Source organism: Anser cygnoides, chromosome 8 (assembly GCF_040182565.1).
Source record: "Anser cygnoides isolate HZ-2024a breed goose chromosome 8, Taihu_goose_T2T_genome, whole genome shotgun sequence".
Classification (NCBI taxonomy): Eukaryota; Metazoa; Chordata; class Aves; order Anseriformes; family Anatidae; genus Anser; species Anser cygnoides.
The window spans coordinates 2,415,468-2,435,470 of NC_089880.1; the positions used below are offsets into that span (position 1 = coordinate 2,415,468).

Genomic DNA, 20,003 nt, shown 5'->3' on the forward strand with positions numbered 1-20,003 from the left:
AACTGCATTTCAGGAATTTCCATGAACAGATGGGATTAGCAAAACAACAAACCTCCGCCCTTCCAATTTTTCCGGTAGGGTGGGCTGTTGCCAATCTTTCTTGAACTTCTTATTGTGTTTTAACATCAGTCTCTTATCCTTATCTTAGAATGACTCAAAAGAAGCAGGTCCTCAGAGGAAAACTTCAATACTTTTTTTTTTTTTTTTAAATCAACGTGTCACTGTTTGGCTAAAGAAATGAAGTCCAAATTTTTTTTTCAGCTAGTTGCCTGTTTGATCAAGTTTAGCTTTCAGGTCTGTGTGTCATTTCCTGCACTCCCAGGCGGCTCAGACCTAGATATGCAGCCAGCTGTTGGCAACAGTCAGGTTCTTGTAAACAAGCTGCTTTCGGGTCAATCCGCTCTGTTCCGTTACAGCCCGGGAGAGAGGATGCGCAGCAATATACAGGCAAACAGAGGGTAGAGCAGCAAGAAGAACTGGAAGTGAGCTGTCATAGTTAAGGCTACAGACAAACACAGATCTGTGTTCCAGTCATGGCTCTGCAATTTCTAACTCAACCAACTAAAAGCAATTACTTGGGCTGGTCATATCAATAAGGTCTATAGGAATTTTGTGACTTATCCCGCACAGCAGAGAAAGAGTTCAATTCCCATTGAAAATAATTCTCTTACGTTTTTGAGAACTATGAAATCAGTTTTTCTACTTCAGTTGCTCTTGGAGGAAGCATTCATAGCACTTTCTTTCCTCATATCTGTAAACCAGCTCCAGTGAGAAGACCTTGTACCCCTGCAATTACTGCTAACAAGAAAACTTCACAGAGGACAGCAAAAGTGGTATTTAATGCCAGGTCTCCTTCAGCTTCCTCTCAAGCTGATGTTCAAATCTTTTAACTCCCAGCATCAAAAGAACTACATCTCTTTCTACACCTGCACAGAGAATACATTAGAAAGACACCATGTTCCAGCAGGTCTCAGTCAGACTTTCAGTGACGGTGTTGAAAACACCACCAGTCCTGTATACACTAGCAGCCAAAGAGTTTTCAACAGTAGATGAATGAAGGCCACTGGGGAGCTAATGCAGCCTAACACAGCAGCACACAGTTCTCTGTATGCAGCAGACTTCTGACAAAGAAGAGGGTAGGGAGAAAAAGGGAAAAATCAAGCCCAAAAGGATCTCTATACAATTCTTCTTGTCATGAGCAGCAAGGAAACAATTTTTTTGCCATTTCAACTGATACAGAGGTGTGAAGACAAGTAGGATGTATCAACTGACACTGCCTTTGCTATCATCTTGTGGTATTGCTTCATAACAAAGTGAGGAGAGGGAAGAGCTTCCCCCGGTACTTATTGAGAACAGAGCAGATATGTAACCTGGCAATTTAGTCACTCCAGCTGGAACCTGTGGTGCACAAAAGGAACTGAATGCAAATTCATTAATCTCCTCCCTCTTTCTGGCCATACACAGTTCTAGCATTTATGTTTTATGTGGTGATGAAAAAGAGGAATTGCAACTTTTAGTGTCAATTATTCATTTGCTTCTACCCACATACTAACACAACGTAGAAATTGTTCCAGAGTTCTGATTCAGCAACATTCATTCATTAATACAGCATTCCTCTCAGCTCGCAGACACCAGTGCATGTAGACGCACAGATAGCCTGGACTTGGTCAAATGCAGTCTCCTGCTTAGCTGCTTCAGGAGTGATTTGACCTGCAGCTTTCACTGTGAATTTTCAGAGCAGGTCTGTTATTCAGTTGGAATCTGAAAAAGTGGGGCTGCTTTCCCACTCCCACCTATTCACGTGAGACAGTGCTGTAAGGCCAACATATTACTTTGCCGACATTGGGGCAAAGAATTTAAATGTTAAATCAAGAACCTGAAAATAGTTCTCTGCTGCTATTCAGCAGGGTTGCTGTTCCAAAAAGACACACAGCTGCCTTATGATTTTGAGCCAAGTCATGAGGACAGATGCATTGCTTGGCAGTATCATTTCTTGATGTTTCTTTTGTAGTTCAGGAGCAACAACAGCATCAAACCAAACACCTATATTTAATACATATTCAAAACATTATTATTAATTATTATTATTATTTTAAGACAAAACAAACACCTCTTCTTCCAGATTCACAAAAACATAAAGGTGGATATAATGCATGTAACCTATAAGGCAACAGAAATTCTGGGCACAAGGTCCCCACTGAAGCTACTTTGCATATACAACTCAAGGGATGGTGTTCCACACAGATAACAGCTTGGTAGTTTTTACACTCTACCCACCTGTTCAGGGCGCACTTGAGCATTAATAAGCTGGAAAACAACAACATCTGGGAGACCAGCATCTTCCAGCAAGAAGGAAGTGAGAGTCTCCCCATCTTTCAAAATGTCTAGAATTCGTATTCCTCTTCCTGGATGAAGAAAGGAGTATGGGGATCAGTGAAATGCTAGACAAAGGAAGGTAAGGAACATCTCAAACACTGGCTTAAACCAGCAAAAACTATGTGCTTTGACTCACATGCTTAGTAGTGACTAATAGGGTCCAAAACTATTTTTGAAATTCAAATGATTTTAATCTTTTGCTGGGGAATGATTATGAGAAAATGACAACTGTTCTGACTCTGCGTATTTGATCTCTCAAAGATCCTTCTGAGTAGGACTTGAGCAATGAGAATATTCAAAGCATCCCTGATGGCATTTGAAAGTCTCTGCATTTTTTTTTCTGAGGTAATGATTTATTTTAAATGTTTGGATTGAAGTATGCTACTGTTGTTAGAACGAGGGTCCTTTCTGCTGTGTCTTGTGTGAATAACTTTGGCCAACACTTTACACTTAGGCTAATTTATTGCTTGCTGTTGATAACCTTAGCTATTTAACTTGATTCTGTAGTTTTTGCATTTAGCGTATCAGCATGAATTTTGCCTCAGCATGGTCCAAGTGAAAGCTTGGAAAGTGAAATGACTCCTGTCTGTTAAATACTATGGCCTTAATTAAAGGTAGTTCACCAAGCACCCCCAGACTCATGCAAAGAATGTTTGAAAAGCAGTAGCTCTTGAAGCCTTTAGAACAGGAATTTGAGACTGATAGGAGCAACATATATCACATTGACATGGGGAATGCAGCTTCAGACATCTCCACATAAACATGCACTAATTTGCTGCTGAATGTCTCTGTTCATGCAAGTTATGCAGAATCTTATTAAAGTCCAACAACTAACTTTTACAACCTCATCTGCATTAAGCTAACTCTGCCCTGGGCTGCAGGGGCTGAGCAGAACATCTGCAATTGCTCCTCCATGTATTTGTTTCAGCAGTAGACACTGAAACAACTCCAGGTGCCTGTTGCTTGTATTTTCACTGATGCCCTTCCTGGCACCCAGGCACAGTGGAGGAGGAAGCACGTTACAAGAACACATACTGTCAAATGCAAGGGGGGAGTGGGACAAGGAAGGAGGACTCAAGAGGTGAATCTGGTTTAAGAAATCGGGAGGAGGAGCAGCTTTAATTCTAGCATTTGGTAATGTTTTATTGCTCAGCTTTGCAGCCCTAGTATTCTGTTAAGGTTGTCTCTTACAGGCAATAGTAGTAAGTTACACACACGCAGACCTTATATAGTTAATTCAACAGTACCTTTTTCTGCATAGACAAAAGTGGCAATTCACATTTCATTACTTTAGCTCCAGGACTGACTGTGTGACTTTGCTTTATGAAACAGGAGATTCCAAGAATCTTTTATTTTTTAATAAAACATATTACAAAATAACAGATTCTGAAACAGCATTAGCATTATATTTCACAGGAGTTGGGAGCAACGTGCTCTATTTCCCAGCTGGTAAGTAAAGTTGATACAAGATGCAAAGGCAACTTCCCAAACCACGGGGTGTTGTCCCTGAGCAATATTCTACAAACCCACTGCACTTTATGCTTTTCCTCTCCCCTATACAGGTGGGTTTGGTTTCTATAGCTGTGTAAAAAACACATCTCAGATTATACTCAGATTTTTGTTGTTTGCATTTTGATCTTCCCACTGTTATTTATAATGAAACACCCTTTCTTACTTCTACTTAGAAACCTCTGATGGGATAGTGGAGCATGTGTATCTGATGGTTTACACACATCTTATTAAAATATATGCTGGGTGACAATATTTGATTTTGATACGAATATTATTCCTGTGACAAAGGATTTGAGAATGGGACAGATCAATTCTCAAAGTCATTCCATTTTTGTGCCATTAGTTTTAGGAGTATCTTTTCAAATTATGTATTTAAAGCCCAAATATTAAATTAAGAAAACGATTATTGATCCATTTCCTATATTTTCCAAGGGCAGTGTTCTGAGTTTGGCACATGACTTTGCGTAAAAATTAATGGAGTTTATATGCAAACAGAATTGCAAATTATATAAGTTTGCAATACCTAATCTCTCTAAACACATAATGAAAACAGGAACAAAGTGTTTCTTTCCTCACTGTTCCAAACCTATTTCATCTAATACTTGAAATAAAAATCTCTCTAAGCTCTTCTCTGGGTTATGCCCTTCATATTTATTCAGGTATGTTCCTAGCTTTTCATTCCTCTGCATCTTCCAGTGATGCTTTCTTACCGCTATTGCCTCTACCGTAGTAACAATTAATGAAATCTCTTCATCTACGTGTTTCACTTTGGGTGGTGATGTCTCTTTGTTTTTGTGGTTTGAGTTTTGTCTACTGTTATTTAAGGAACCTGTTTGCAGAACGAAACTGTATGCCTCTCTCCTCTCTCAAATGAAAGGTGTTTGTTACACCTTCTGTTAATGAATTTTAGCTCACCCTCTCTAACAATAAGCAGAGTAACAGCCAGGTGTGAAATACATTATGTTGTTAGTCTCTGCATAGTTAACTACTAGTCAGTTTTCAGAAGGAAAAATTCAATAGTCTAAAGGATATAGAGAAAACAATTACCTGCAATTCTTTCAGGATTAGTTCTCATTGTTTCCATAAACTGAGTCATAATGATCAGTTCTTCCCAGACTCTGCCAAGGTCACGGATTTCAGGGGCTTCCAGTAAGAGCTCTTGAGCATCTTTATATACTCTTGCAAGGCTGAAAGAAGAAGTAGTGAAACAATAATAATTTAAGACTGATGACTCTTAAGAAACTTTCACATAAAGAAAAAAAAAGGCAAAAAAAAGCGAAAAAAGTAAGGTTGACTTTCTCTGTGCTATGGATGAGGAAAAAAGTTATTTTGTCCTTAGCCTTGAAACTCAAAGTTCAGTTTTCCGGTGGTAACAAAGTAGTTTCAGGTGGTGTGGGATTCAGTTAGATTTTGGAGTCCAAAGAAGGTTTCAGAGGGCTACTGGTGTGGCAGAAGGTTGGTCTCTCATACCCTTACTCTCTCATTAGCCATGATGATCTTGCTGGGGGGAAAGGACCTTCCCCAAACAACACCTATGTCACAGTTGTACTGAAAATCTGCTCCGGTTATGGCCCAGGATCTGCTTTGGCATTTGGTTGGGGCATTCAGAGCACAAGCAGCCCTGCTCAGCTGGATAAGTGACATGGAAAGGTACAGAATCCTCCCCCCTCTCCCATCTCAGTCCCCTCCAATGTAACAGTGATTTTTAAGTACTTTCAGAAAATTTTTCTATTGGGGGCTGAAAACAACAGTGCCTGACTTCACCATAGGCAGCTGTTCACCTACAGTTCTGAGTTAGGACACACATTTCAAATAAGGATTCAGTCAGGTCCTGTGTTTATAAACAAATATGAAAAACAGATCTTATTAGCAGCATGGGAGGCCAAGCACATCTAGGGATTGAAACATCACAGGCTTTTCCTTCTGCAGTAAAACTGAGATAGAATTTGAACAAATACCTGTTAAGAAGCACAGTATTTTTTTAATGGTTATGTTTTTCCATACATGGAAAGGTAAATCTCTGCCCACATGACTTATTTTAGCTTACAGGAAACAGCAAACAGGAAGGACAAAATTCTTTCAGAAAACACAATGTATTTGCTTCCTCTGTAGTGCACTGAATTTACTCTGACTCACAAAGGGACAGTTTGTTCTGTAATCAGCAACCTAGAAAAGCCAGAATGTACACAAAATGGAACCCTTTAGCTTCACTGTATGACTGACTGTACCCACAAAGAAGCCCAGGTGACTATTCTAAACCCTGTTCACTAGGAACAAAAGTTGAAATGCTAAATTAACTCCAAGCTATGGATTTAAACACTACAAGAACTTTGATGGCATTGTCATTGTCAATGCTTGAAGTATAATCTCTGGATGCTCCAAAATGGACTAGCTGTAAAGGGAGATTTGTAATATTTTTTGTAGCTATTCTAACAGGTTGTTGTCCACTCTAAGGGTCTTTGTCCACTGTGCTGTCTTTCATGACTCAGCTATAACGAAGAATGCAATGAAGCACTCCCACAGCTCTTTTTCACTAACAGTCCGGAAATCTTCCATCCTTCTATTTTGCTAATAAGCTTAGTAGCTGAAGGTTACTATGCTGATTAAAGTCTCACAGATATATAGCCAAAACAAGTGTTATATAAGAAGTAGCAGTGCAGATTTCCCCTTGCTACTACTATATCAGAGCCCTCATTCAGATGAAACAACTCAAGTAATGAGAAAAGAAAGCTTAGGGGTTTTCCAACTCATCAAAAAGATTTGTCTCGACACAGTCACCAAGCAGTAGGCAACAGAAAGGACGGATTTTATTATGTGAATACATGCTTCCTAGAGACCGGTACAACTGAACTCTTTCAAAAAAGGCACTGACCTACTGTTATGAGATCCGTTCAGACGTTGCTGACTACTGTTGGAATGAAACTGAATTGCCAGATCTGAAAATTTTTGCCTTTCAGTACTTGCACCCTGGTGTCTTCTTAAATCCTCACCTTTCCCTTTTTGCTTACATCACAGAACTATTCTATAAACTCTCCCCAGTATACTGAGGGACCAATCTGAGCAGGCTGAAGATGCTTCATCCTTTCTCCCCATAACACTCAGCAGGTGACAACAGGTTCAACAGGTGCCCAGGGCAAGCTAGCAGCAGTTGCCTAGCAGGTCTGTACTACTGCAACCCTGTCTCGCAGACAGAGCTCTGCTTACATGGAGTTGTTGTAGTTGGACACAACACCTGGACTCTCTCCATGGGTTGGGCTGCGGAAACAAGGGTTATGCATGTTACAGAAGATGCCATGTAACCACGGCAGTGTTCCTGCAGATGGCATTGCCTTGTTTGGGAAGTGACCTGGAGTATGGAAACAAAAGAATATAAATGATTAGGTGCCTTTTCTAATGAAGCTTGTGTGAACCTGAATAGCATTGTGAGCTTTTTTACTAAACAATGAATAGTTTGTATAGGATTTTTGAAAGTAATTAGCACCGGACTAATTCTGTTTCCAATGAGACAAGTGGCAGAGCTGGTTTTATTTTATTTTATTTTTTTTTTTGGTCAACAGAAATGGAAGAATACTAGAATACTGAATACTTTTAAAAATCCTACTTTCTGATTATTATTTTTTTCAGGCAACACATTCATAAACAGTCCAAGCTAAATAAGCAAAACCTGGTATCTCTAGAGTCAAGTAATTATCTAGCCTGCACACTAAACAATGAGGATGATTATCATGCTATAGTATGTGCAAGCAGCAATAAACACAAAAAGAGTCAGGATTACAAGAGGAGCAATAATCAGCATTACAGCCTTTCAGTATAACTGTGGTTTAAGGTCTTTGGTTTGCATAAAGTCAGTCAGTTGGTTACTACCTACTAAGAAAAGAAGCCTACTGTGTAAAATTCATATTTGCTTCACTAAGGTCCACACTTCCACTGGAAAACTTTTCAGTGTTCACACGTTATATCTTCTAAAGGCACTGATAATATGGCTATTTTCTACTGGAATTAGTTCTGACCTAGCCTTTTTAATTAATTATTTATTTGTTTTTATTCAGTAGTGAGACAATTTATCAACAACAGAGTTATAGAAATCTGAAATTTGATAGAGCCTTGAGACATCAAGTAAGTCCAACCACAAAATAGCTCACAGGAAAGCTAGAGTTTTTTTCCCCCTCACTGGTAAGTTTTATAATATATGGCTACAAATAACGAAACTACTCACAGCAAAGTCTGTCCTTTTGCCATTAGAAAATACTTGGCATACAAGACCAGTATCTCTGTCTGAGACCTTCTAGGCATTATCTAGCACAAGTCAGAGCATTAAACTTGTCAAATGTTCTTACATTCATGTTGGCGATATAGTGGATTAGCCTTCCTCAGCCACACAAGGGCAAGAAATAACGACAGAGGCCACACAAGCTCCACCAGAAGACGAAGCTGGAAAAACAAAAAGCAAAAATCCATTCAAACCAAATGCTAAAGATAAATTAAGTTCTTACACAAAGTGGATGACACTGTAACAATACAGAAAAACAGGATTAGATGCAACAGAGAAACAGAGGGATTTTATCCACACTTTTGCAATGTTGGGCTCATTAGCAGGCTAAAGTGCAACATACATACCTGAAGGTAAAGACTTTTTCATAAACCTACATTCTTTTATATTTACTTTTGCCTCTTTTTGTCACAACTCATTTCAAATAATTAATTTTCTAATACAGGTAAAAATGTATACATTAAGATCAAACCTCTTACTGAATAACATGCAAGATTCCATCCAAGGCTGCTTTATTGCCCAGGTCTTTCAATACACTTAGTAGAGACATCAGCTGCTAGCCGTGACAGAAAATCAAGGGCACTACTTTACCACAGAGCAACATCCTGCCTGTTTTTTCAGTCTTTCCTCCACTCTCATGTTTCAGTTTTACTGCCTCTGTGTGTTTTGGCAGAGGTTTGAAACTACAGTCCTTTGATCTTGTGACACAGGCTTTGGGCTCTGAGGAGCAGCTTTTTTTTTTTTTTTTTTTTTTTTTTTTGTGCCCAGCCACGTGGCACTTTTTTTCTCCTCCCTACAAGAGCCAGGACAGACTCTTTCCACAACCTGGGTTGTAGTACATGAACAGGAAAGCTCTCCCTGCCTCCTTTCTTTTACTCCTGCCTCCCACATCAGGCACCAAATACATAACAGTAATGTGTACAGCAGCAGAGCCAAAGACACCATGGGTCACATGTGAATGTAATTTTTTCCCCCTTTTTCTTCAGATTGAGCCACGCAGGGTAAAAGATACTCCACAGAATAATTAAGAACAGTTTTTTGGAGCTGCCCTACTTTTTCCACTGTAATTCTGTTTACTGGCTTTAATGAAACACAGTTTAAGATTACGGCAAAAGGATACAAAGCTTTTCAACAGGCAATTGTTTCCTATTTCACACTTTGTTTCAAGGCTGGTTTGTTAAAAAAAAAAAAAAAGTCCCATCACCTAAGAAGTTATGCATGCCTCATTTTTAAAGCCAGACAAAATCTTGCTAGAAGCAAAGGGCAGATGACAAAATTATCGGAGTAGGAAACCTCCCACTGCACAGCTCTTCTCCTCCACAGCTGAGAATACAGTGTTACAGGTCCTTCTCAGCAGCTAAGGTGTCTACAGGGCAGACCATTAACACCCACCGCCAACAATTTAATAAGATGTTTGGGAAAAGCATTATGTGTAAATGAACTCGAAGGGGTAAGAACTGGGGAAGACTCCTGAGTTGTCATTTTTGCTGCAGTTAACCTGGGTTATTGCTCAGATGTTGGGTCTTGCTCCATTCCCAGGAAATAAAAAGTCCTCAGGTTGAATTCAGTATTACTTTCTCTCTGATTTAACTAGTTTGGATGGGATTGAAGGCTAAAGTACACGTGAAGCTTTCATTCAGTGTGTTGTACAATGAGGACTGACCAAATGCTGTTAGGCCTCTGATATTTTCCTGTAGGCCTTTTCCCAAGGATACACAGGTATCTCAGAACATACTAGGAAGGATCAGAGAGCAGCCCATAAAACCACAGAACCATAAGATAAAGAGCCAAAAATCCCAGCAATGCACACAGAGAAATGTAATATCCACGTGGACTTGTAATGGATCAAGATCAGCAATAAGACCATATAAATCTGACAAGTCTAAATTGGCTGTGGATCATCTGTTAACTGTAAGGAAGTCTTTCCTCTTGTGAATTAGAGTAAATAATGAACTTAGGTAAAAGATTGGACATGCCTCCATTTGTGGTACTGCGTGATGGTTACCAAAATCCAAGTTGATTTTCCCCAAACATATTTTGTATCTGCTTTTGACGTTAGGGATTTTTGTTTTGGTTACCTTGTTTCTCTGTGTGAACAAATAAGCAGGTAAGTTTATATACTTAAAAATAAAATTATTTTTACTGGCTCAGTTTTAAAATTTGTTTTACCCTTCAGAGTAAATATTTCTCTGATGTGGATTAAATCACTGTGCTCAAAAGCTAGGAATGATCACCACAAAAAGGCATTCTTTGGCAACACCAGGAAACCCCAAGGCTAGCACTTTTGAAACTTCTAAAAGAAAAATATCAACAAGAAAAAAAGGGAATTTCTAAAACCCAAGCAAGAACTTTGGGTGAAATATCTGGAAATATTTGCAAATCAACAATATTTCATACACTGAAAATACTGAAGACACAGATCCATTTGCTAAAAAGTTTAAAAAAAAAAGGCTTTCAATTCTCTCAGTATACATATTACACATTCCAAGATGGACTTGCTTACTTTTTCTTCCTTCCTTCCTTCCTCTTTCTTCCTTTCTCTCTCTCTCTCTCTCTTTCTTCCTTTCTCTCCTTCTTCCTTTCTTCTTATTCCCTGAACTTAAGAGCCAAACTATTACAGCTCCTTGGTAATCAGTAAATGCAGGCTAACTTTGTAAAGGGGTTCTTATATTTGGTGTAATTTAGGTCAAGCGTGGATCAGTGAATTTCATACTGTATTAAATCATGAGTTGACAATGTTGTATGCATCAGCTCTTGCTGGCAATGCAAACTGTGGGGTAAAGTCTGCAGAGAAGTTATGAAAGAATGGACATTCAATTTGTCTATGGAAAAAATCAGGTAATTCTTTGATCCTGGAACTTTTAGCTTGAGTCATTCCTAACAACTAAGATCTCCAGGAGTTATGGAAGAGGACAAGACAGCTGGTGCATTTTTACACAATATCCCTTTTGTTATTTTCTACTAGCAAAAACCAAGCAAACAATCACATTAGCATGGACACAAAAGTGGGCTCTGTCTCAGCTCCGTCAGCAAAATAGCTGGAAATGTTGGAGGTACCTTCTGTCTGGTTTTGACCAAGTTCTAGTCAAAGCAACTCTGGTTCCAAGCAACTCTGGATACATTTATTACAACTTTCAAACAATGATGGCACAGAAAAAATCAGGACAGCATAGGCAAGCATTTCAACTTATCCCGATTCTGTTTGATCCTACTGATGTCTGTTATCAAGACAAAATCATCTGCATGACTGTTACAGCTTCACAGCTGCCTGACTGTAGCTCCTTATTATTTTTAGTTTGAAATGGTTGGTCTTTCTCTATATGAGCTCAAAGGGAACTTTCCATGAAAAACAGCTTGACAGAGGCAGTCGCAGTATATCATACGACCATGACCCTGTCTTAGGGTTTTGACCAAGAAAATTCGAAAAAAAAAGAAGAAAAAAAAAAGGTGAAATACAGTAGAAACTAATAGATAAATCTGCTCTAATCCATGACTAAGTGTCATAAGATCTAGAAGGATTGAAAGGATTTAAAATACTTCTCTGACTTTCACTTTATTTATCATGATATTCAAGCACATAAAGAAAAAAAAATAATTGAGCTTTAGGTCCCTAATTGGATTCACTTCTAAAAGCAGTTGGGTGTAAGGAGCAAATCTAAAATTAGGAATCAAATTTCCCTGAGCCCACATTTTCCTGACAACAGATCTTCTTCTATGAATGTAACAAAATATTACTGCCCACAACTCTTCTCCTTGTATGCTGTAGTATTTGTAAAACAAACAAGGAAAACAATGCAACACTGTCTGCAAGAAACATCTTTGCAAACTGCACAAGACAATATCCCAGTCTCATTTGATTCTGTCAGGAATTTGTGATTTTTATATGTGGATAAATGTATCACCAGTCGTTTCATCCAGGGGACTGCATGGTCCAAAGCTAAAATCCAAAGACTAATATTTTACCTTCTGTCTTTTCCGAAGAATCCAGTTCTTCCAGAGTAGAAGTCTGATTTGTCTAAGGAAGTTCATTCTTCTGCACCAACCGTTCTAGCTAACCTGTGGCAAAGGATACATTGACATTTCTCAGCTGACAATTTAAGCAGATCTCAGACCAACAAAACTGTTTTCTGTTCTTATTTTAAGATTATGTTATTGTAGAGATTGGTTCCTGTCATTGTCTGCACTGTGTAATTTTGCACTTGATACACTATCACACATGAAAAATTGTGGTTTTCCTTTGTTTGGAGGCTGTTTCCTGTGACACATTTTATCAGCAAAAAGCAAGAGAGAGGAAAAGCATTTCTTTCAAGTGAAAAAATGTCACTAAGATTGAATCCAGCTATTAACTTGGACTTGAAAGTAATGAAATGATGCAACAATTAACTGCTTTATCAGATTAAATCAGTGTTTTCAAAATAATTTTTTGTTTTCCAAGAAAACATGGATTTCCAAGTGGATATTACTTTACATAAAAAATACTTACAATAATGGCAGAATTAGTCTTTCCATTTAGACACTATAAATGTACATTGATAAGCACATCTTGGAATGGGTTTTGGAAAGGCAAATTAATTTTGCTGCCATTTAAAACAAAATAAAAAAGAAACAAAAAAAAACAACAGGATCTCAGATTTACAGGTTTTTAAATTCAGCGACTTGTAGGACACTTTACAGGGGATACAATAGAATTTAAGCCACTGTATGCTCTGCTTTCTAGATTCATGCCTCATTTTAACCACCGTGAATTTTTACCCTCAAAAAGAAAGAGAATTGGACACATAAGTCTAAACAGATACCTTCCACATACAGGGACATATTCAAAAATAAAGGAAACAATTTGCTCCTATATACACCTCCTACTTTATAGCTGCCTTATGGGATTAGAGAGTAGTTTCTTCATGGCTGATTAGTAACTGGGAGTCAGTGGAAAGGAGATGTAAGTTAACAATTGGAAAGCACTTTCTGATTATAAGAATGATGAAGCAGATCTGTTTGTTGGATATTACCCAAATCTCTATCAAGAATTGCACAGGCAAAACTGCTCACAGATTAAGTGATTTGTTGAGTCTCTCTTGCCGCTGTTCGTCTAGAATTTTGTTTGTAGAAAATCTATTAAGTGGAGGAAATCTTGTTTTGTTTTAAGAGGCAAGACTTGGAGAGCATGTAAGAATATATTGTCCTAACCTGTCAACACAGCATTAGTTGACACAAAAATCAGTAATAACTCTCTGACCATTTCAGAAAATCTTCTCAGGTGCACATTTTAAGATCTGAAAACAAATTCAGTCCTCAACAGGCAGCAGGAAGACAGCACTGGTTAGAGGGGCTGGCACCTGCTGGAAAATATTCCTAAAAAACATGCAGGTCTCTTCTGACACACTGAACATGGAAGAGATTGGGGCAGGGCATCTGAGACCAGGCTTAGCTAGAATTGTCTATGCTGCTTACTGGGGACCAAATAACAAGACATCAATTCTGCAGAAAAAAATCCATGCAAAGCTGATGATGACAAAACCTGCATCATTTCCCATATTTTGTAGGTTAAGAGTTTCATGTAATTCTCAGTGTTAGTCCGTCAACTGTAATAACTCAAGTTCTAGAACAACACAGGAAATGAGACCAGCTATAAAAAGCTATTGCTGTTGTAAAGTGTAAATGGATTAACATCTGATGGTTTGAAGACGTACACTTTTGGATTGCAACAGCTTCCCAGCTTGAGTGGATAAAATCTAAAGGGAACAAAATAAACCCACTGCTTTGAGTGACTGACCAATTCCACGCAACTGCGTTGAAAAGTGGTCCTTATGGTACAGAGAGCATTAAGATCCTAAACAGGCAGAATGACATGCAGCAGACAACAATTTTGTTCTGGGAGATCCAGCTTCACACTGATGGGATTTGAGGCCTATTTTGACCGTTTAACAGAGGGAACAAAATTGAAGTCTTACTTTGAGACCAAACACCTGAATACAGAAGAGTGAGAAAGAAAATCTGTATCAAGTTTCAGATTGACCATTTGATTCCTACATATACATGGGTGATAGAAAAGGCTGAAATTCAGACAGTAACATTCACTTTTTTTTCCCTCTTTTCCTCAGTAATTGAAAAGAAGCACATCTAGTTCTTCAGATGTTTACCCAATCCAGAGCACTTCTGAGCAATTAACTGTTGGAAGGGTTTAGATCCCATGAAAAAAAAAAAAATAATACAATTGTCTGACCTTCAAGACAAGACAAGATTTTGGCAGTTTCACTACTGACAGCAGGTTCTGCAGCTGAACAGGCTGATGGCTCATAAGAACTTTCTCCCTTGGAAAGCCAAGTTTATATATATATTTAGTTGCAGGCAGCTCCAGCAGCAACCAGCTTGCTGTTGCCATTAGTGTGGCATGCCTGCAACCCCTTAAGGGTTTCCACTGAGGTTCTCTTCACAGAGCTGCTGACTACGAGCAGTCAGATGGCTTTCTGACACCCTTACATCACCCAGGGATCTCTAACCTGTTGGTGTTCCGAAGAATGAATCCTACAGCTGGAAAAATGGGAAAAGGCCAGTTCTGTTCTAGCTTCTCTCACCCTCCTCTATACCCCAGGTGGACACTCTGCAATCTTTCTGCAACAGCTGTGAAAGGAAATTCCAGCCTTCATGTCAAGGCCATAAAATATGTGCTCTGCCAGTGGTCTGGCCTCTCCTCTTCTTCCTCTTGGCTCATTACTGAACTATCCAATATGTTGTTTCTATCTCCCTGAGAGATTCCCTAGTAATACAGAGTCTGTCAGCTCATGTTCCCATATTGCTCACAATGTATGACATACCTGCACCACCCTGTAACTTTCACTATTGTTGTTAGCAAGTAAAAATTGCAAGGTCATGAATGGGGTTAGGACTGCCAGATAAAATGGCTGTTAACATTTGCCCTAGAAAATTTAGCTACTTTTCTGAGACTTGGCATTTAAGTAGTAAACAAGACAGAACTAATAACCTTGGAAAGAAAAAGGGACACAAGTAAGGTTATCCAGATTGTCCTTCTACATTAAACCTTGCTAGTTAGGGCTGTTGAGAGCGATCGGGAGAGAGATTCCTTATAAGAGAAGTAACTCCTTAATGATAGACAACCTAATTAACATGTAAAAATTGCAAAGGAATCAGTGAAAGAAAGAAAACAGTGATTACTAGACTGATTGCCAAGGTTAAGATTCTGCTAAATAAATCAGAATATAAAAACATTTTTCTTTTTATTCTAAACCAAGATATTTAAATTATAGCATTAATACTTGAGGTGCAGACAACATATAAAACATGAAGAAAGATTCTATTTTGCTCTGCAGACATATTTTAGAAACATTTCTAATTTTACTGCATATTTATATTTCCCCAGACTGCCTTGTTTATTAAACCTTAATTAGGAGCTAAGTGGAAAGAAGCTTGCTTTCCTAAATGGAACACTTTCACAATTATGACTGTTGTCTTTGTCTTAAGTCTGTTAAGACTAATTGTCTTAACCTTATACAGCTTAGAAACCTAAATTAGACAGGTAAACATGGAACAGAAGTGTAGGAAAAAAGAACTAAAATAGTGCAATCAGAAGACAGTGGTGAGATAAACCTCAGATTCTGTGGCAGGACAGAATAAATAAGCAGTAACTCATTTTCAGTCCCGAAATATCCTTCCCTATCTAGGCATTACTCAACAGACTAACATAGAACTGTATCGTCAAGATTCAAGCTCTACTAATTTAAGTAGAGCAAAACAGTGCAATTTAATTACTGAGTAGGTCCATGCTAAAAATAGTACCTAGCAACAATGCGTCGAGAACTCCACGTGGGCTCTGGAGGTACGTGAACTTCTGAAGTGATTAGTCATGCTGTAGATCTACCTTCATTCTTAAAGGCAGCAGCATCCAGATCGCAAGATCAGCCGTGGCTTGAGACAACTACAGTTAGGAACACCACAGGCACTAGAAGAAATTCAGTTACCAAAAAAGTTAAGTTTATTAACACAGATATTAAACCCCCTCCTAAAAAGCAGAAAACAACAACAAAAACAAAAAACCCCGCCACATTAAGAACTGTTCATTCAGCTTTTCAAAAGAAGCTAATGCAAATCAAGTTTGTTAATATTTAGAATGGCATGCATTTGCTGCCTGAAGATAACAAGCTCAAAGGATGTGACTTATATCCATGGCATACATAAATCTCTGGATTGTTAATTTTCCTTTTGCAGGAACTGATTTCCCCTTCCGGGGGCTGAGTGTAAGGGTCAACAAAAATAACTTGGTTCCATCAGCAGCATACTGCTGAAGCGTGGGAAGACTATTACAAATTCCCAAACCACAGGAAAATAAAAAATGGCACTTCTTCTGTGTTTTCTTCCTTTTTTCCTAGCTGTTAGTACGATAACATAGAAAAATGATTTGCTGCATACATTCAGAAAAAAATTATATGTATTATTGACAGAAGACAAGTGAAACAATTAGTTACATCAATCATTACCACTAGTTTTACTACACAATGTAACAAAGCTAAATACTGATTTTAAATCAGTAGAAATAAATTAACTTTTATATTTAAAAAAACTAATTTCTCAAAGTTCAATCCTATCTTACTACCTTCAGGATGACATCAGAAAGAAACAAGCAAACAAGCAAGGCATAAAAATATCTTTAAAAAATAAAGTCATAAAAAGGGGCTTTTTCTTCATTTTTTTTCTAGCTTTTGCCCTTCAACAGGGAAATATAGTGACAGCTTTTAAAACCTTGACATTCTAGTATTACAGCTGGAACTACAAAAAGCCGTTAGAAATTAAGTTAAGCATTTATTTCTCACCTGACAGTAAATGAGGCAGAAGACAGTAGTAGACCAAATCAGATGCCTCTGTATTTTACTTCATGTTAGGTAACAGGGAGGCCTAAAAATGAGTTAAACAAATCCACATCATGTGGAGTAGGTTTCATATTTTGACTGGCTGCCAACAACGAACAATAGCTCTTCCCTGACTTAATCCTGGAGGTTCAGTAAAGCATTCTTTCTCCAGATTGTAAATAGCAGTTAGCAAAGGGTACTCTAACCCTGTTTATACTGTACCCATTATACCTTATTAATAAAAGCTATCAAGAAATTCTCTTAACTGTGTATTTCTTCAGGTATTGTACTTCTATTTTATCAATTTAATCAATACCTTCACTATGTTCCCGCTTCTGCTGAGGACCCTGAGCCCCTGAGCTCCAAGGGTACTGACATATCGGACTACTTCATTACCAGGTTAAGAACAATGCAGTGTGTTAATTAATTCTTAGATTGTTTAATCTAAGCACTGACCTTAGTAACTTTATAAGCAGATTCCTTCAACTCTATGTCTGCTGCTATGGTCTTAGAGAAGACACAAGCCTTTCCCACTACTTCAACACTTAGTTCATAGGAATTTCAACACTTCCTCTAAGCTCCATTTGTTTTATGAAGGTGGCACAAGTATTTTTCTCTATAAGAGACAATGTTCTAGAGACTGGGAATTTCTTCTGGGCTGTCTAGACAAATCAAACCTGCAGTAACTGGAGAAAAATATTTTTTTACCCAGTTCATTTTCACACTTGACTATGACAAAATGAATGTTTTTGCTGTTGCTGCCACACTTCCCTTGTGAAACTCATTGGAAATTTGTTCTTCTAGTGTCTGCGTGTGCAAAAATAGCCAGGTAAGGTAGTTCAGTACATTTCTTCATGGATCATCACTCTAAAGGAACAGAGAGAGTGAGACACAGAAGTAACCATTTCATAACACCACTATAGGAGAAAGAAGTCCGTTCTTCTCATCCAAGGCTTCTTCAATGTTAGGTTTTCTAGAACTTCTAAAATGTCAGCAAGCTGCAAGCTCCCACAGAAACACAGTAAGCTGAATATAGCCTGGCTGTATGTGTTCTAGTTCTCACCTCCAGAGATGCGTTCAGAGAACTTTTCAGCAAGCTTTGTCCTTCAACTAATATTTACTATATCCAGTTACATATTAGGATTAAATGACTCACTGCACATCTCCAAGATAAATTATCCCCAAGTAGTACCTGTTAAAGGTCAGACACAGAAGCAAAAAAGCACTGAACGAACACTAAGGGTTTGGTTTGTTTTTCAACAGATTTTTCATCTTTAAGGGTTTCAATAGACGACAATGCAGCAAAGACTCCCACCAGCGTTTCTGTCAGGCAGTGGCTCTGTATGAGCATTATCATAACGTCCCTCACTGCCTCACTGGGGCTGTTCTTCCAAGTAGGAGTTGAGCACTACTCCAACCTTCATTATTTAAAAAACAATGAAAAAGGTTGTGGCAGCATTTGCCCATTTCTTTCTCCCTCGCAGGGCTCTTGGAAGACCTTTGGGAATCCTCCACAGAAATCTGCTTCACTGAATTTGATAATCTATAAGTTTACATCAGACCACACTGCAGCTCTGAAAGCACAGCACAGCACTTAGCACCCTGCTTCCTTACCATGACTATCTCAGGACATTCAAGCTGCTGCACAGATTTGTTGCCTAAACCAACGACTTCAAGATGTCTTTCTTCAGGAAGAATTACGTGGCAATCTCATCGTTTACACGTGGCCTTGGTCTAATTTCTGTTGGCTGCGTTCATATCATGGCCCTGCTGCAATCTTAACAAAGAAACAAAGGGCTTTATGAACCTGCAGAAGGAAGTCCACTCTGACTAATGGCACTGCAAAACAGAGACACTAGTGCTGCTAGTAAGCTGCAGCTTGTGCTTAAGCACTGCTGCTATGTCTGAGGCAATCAGACAATTTCTTTTATTCAGCAAACAAACATTTTAGCCTTGAGATGAACTCAAGTTATTTTAAGAAAATTGCTATTTTGTTGCTGCCTGCATGGTATGCAGAGACAGCTCTAACAGATTAAACTAATCTCCCCTAATTAGATTTTTACATCACAAGGATAATGATGCGGTATGTTTCTCTTCTACGTTTAGCTACGTTAGCTAGAAAGCTAACACAATTAAATGCTAACACAATTAAATGCTAACACAATTTTGCTGAGGCAAACCAAAGGAGTGTGTATGTAAACATACCTTACAGACAAGCAGATACACTGATGTGTGCACATCGAGAAAACTATGATGCACAGAGTCAGGATGGGATTTCCTGAGTTAAGGTAATTTTTGTATCCAGTTATTCTAAACTCCTGTGGAAAACCCAAGTGGAAGGTTTTTCATGTTTTTCCTGCTGGGTTTTAGAAGCCTCTATGAATCAGATAAGGCATGACCTGAAGGACAAGAACATGCAGTTGGGGTCAAATGGTACTTCTTGGAAATGGCAGCTAGTGAAAGAATTAAAGAAAAGAGAGAAAAAAGAGAACTGAGTTGTGCCACTTGAAAAGACCACAAAGAAATCAGTGCACAGAAACTAGTGAAAACTGTACAATTCATAACGTTACTGATGTAACGATTTGAGGGGTGCACTGGCAAGAAATCAGAGAGTAAGAAAAACCCTAGAAAAACTTCTTTTTTGAAAGGTGCATGCTCCTAAGAATCAAAGGTAAACAGAATCAGACAGATTCCTCCACATTTCAAAACAGGCAAATGTGGCACCTTAAACAGATCCTGTGACACGTAGAGTCAGTGGAGGGCTAATGACCCCTATCTACACAGGACACGCAGTGATTAAACAATTGCAAAGCATACCAAAGTACAAACTCGGAAGGAGTGTTTTCTAGTCTAGCATAATTTGGTTTACTTCACCTAGAAACTTCTGCCAACCAGGAGCACAAGGGCTTTTTCCTAGCATTCACCCTTCTCTAACATTTTACATTTTGGGAGATTTAGGATGCCTTTTTCTTCTATTTGTGAGCGAA

General features: G+C 38.5%; 1 protein-coding gene across 8 annotated transcripts in view; it reads right to left on the reverse strand.

Annotated features, from left to right (window-relative positions):
* Positions 1–20,003, reverse strand: part of ABCA4 (ATP binding cassette subfamily A member 4) — an 81,595-nt gene that overhangs the window by 58,725 nt on the left and 2,867 nt on the right. For 4 of the 8 annotated variants that reach the window (XM_067001600.1, XM_013186636.3, XM_067001603.1 and 1 more), the window contains exons 2-10: positions 19,222–19,415; positions 18,631–18,793; positions 16,981–17,062; positions 15,950–16,112; positions 12,122–12,214; positions 8,226–8,319; positions 7,093–7,234; positions 4,936–5,075; positions 2,278–2,405 (exon numbers count right to left, since the gene is read on the reverse strand). In XM_067001600.1, coding sequence (XP_066857701.1) covers positions 2,278–2,405; positions 4,936–5,075; positions 7,093–7,234; positions 8,226–8,319; positions 12,122–12,187 — 570 coding nt within the window. In that variant the 5' untranslated portion in view covers positions 12,188–12,214; positions 15,950–16,112; positions 16,981–17,062; positions 18,631–18,793; positions 19,222–19,415. Of the gene's footprint in view, positions 1–2,277; positions 2,406–4,935; positions 5,076–7,092; positions 7,235–8,225; positions 8,320–8,637; positions 10,034–12,121; positions 12,215–15,949; positions 16,113–16,980; positions 17,063–18,630; positions 19,151–19,221; positions 19,416–20,003 lie in introns of those variants that run through there. The other 4 variants (XM_067001597.1, XM_067001598.1, XM_067001599.1 and 1 more) reach the window with 4 other exon arrangements.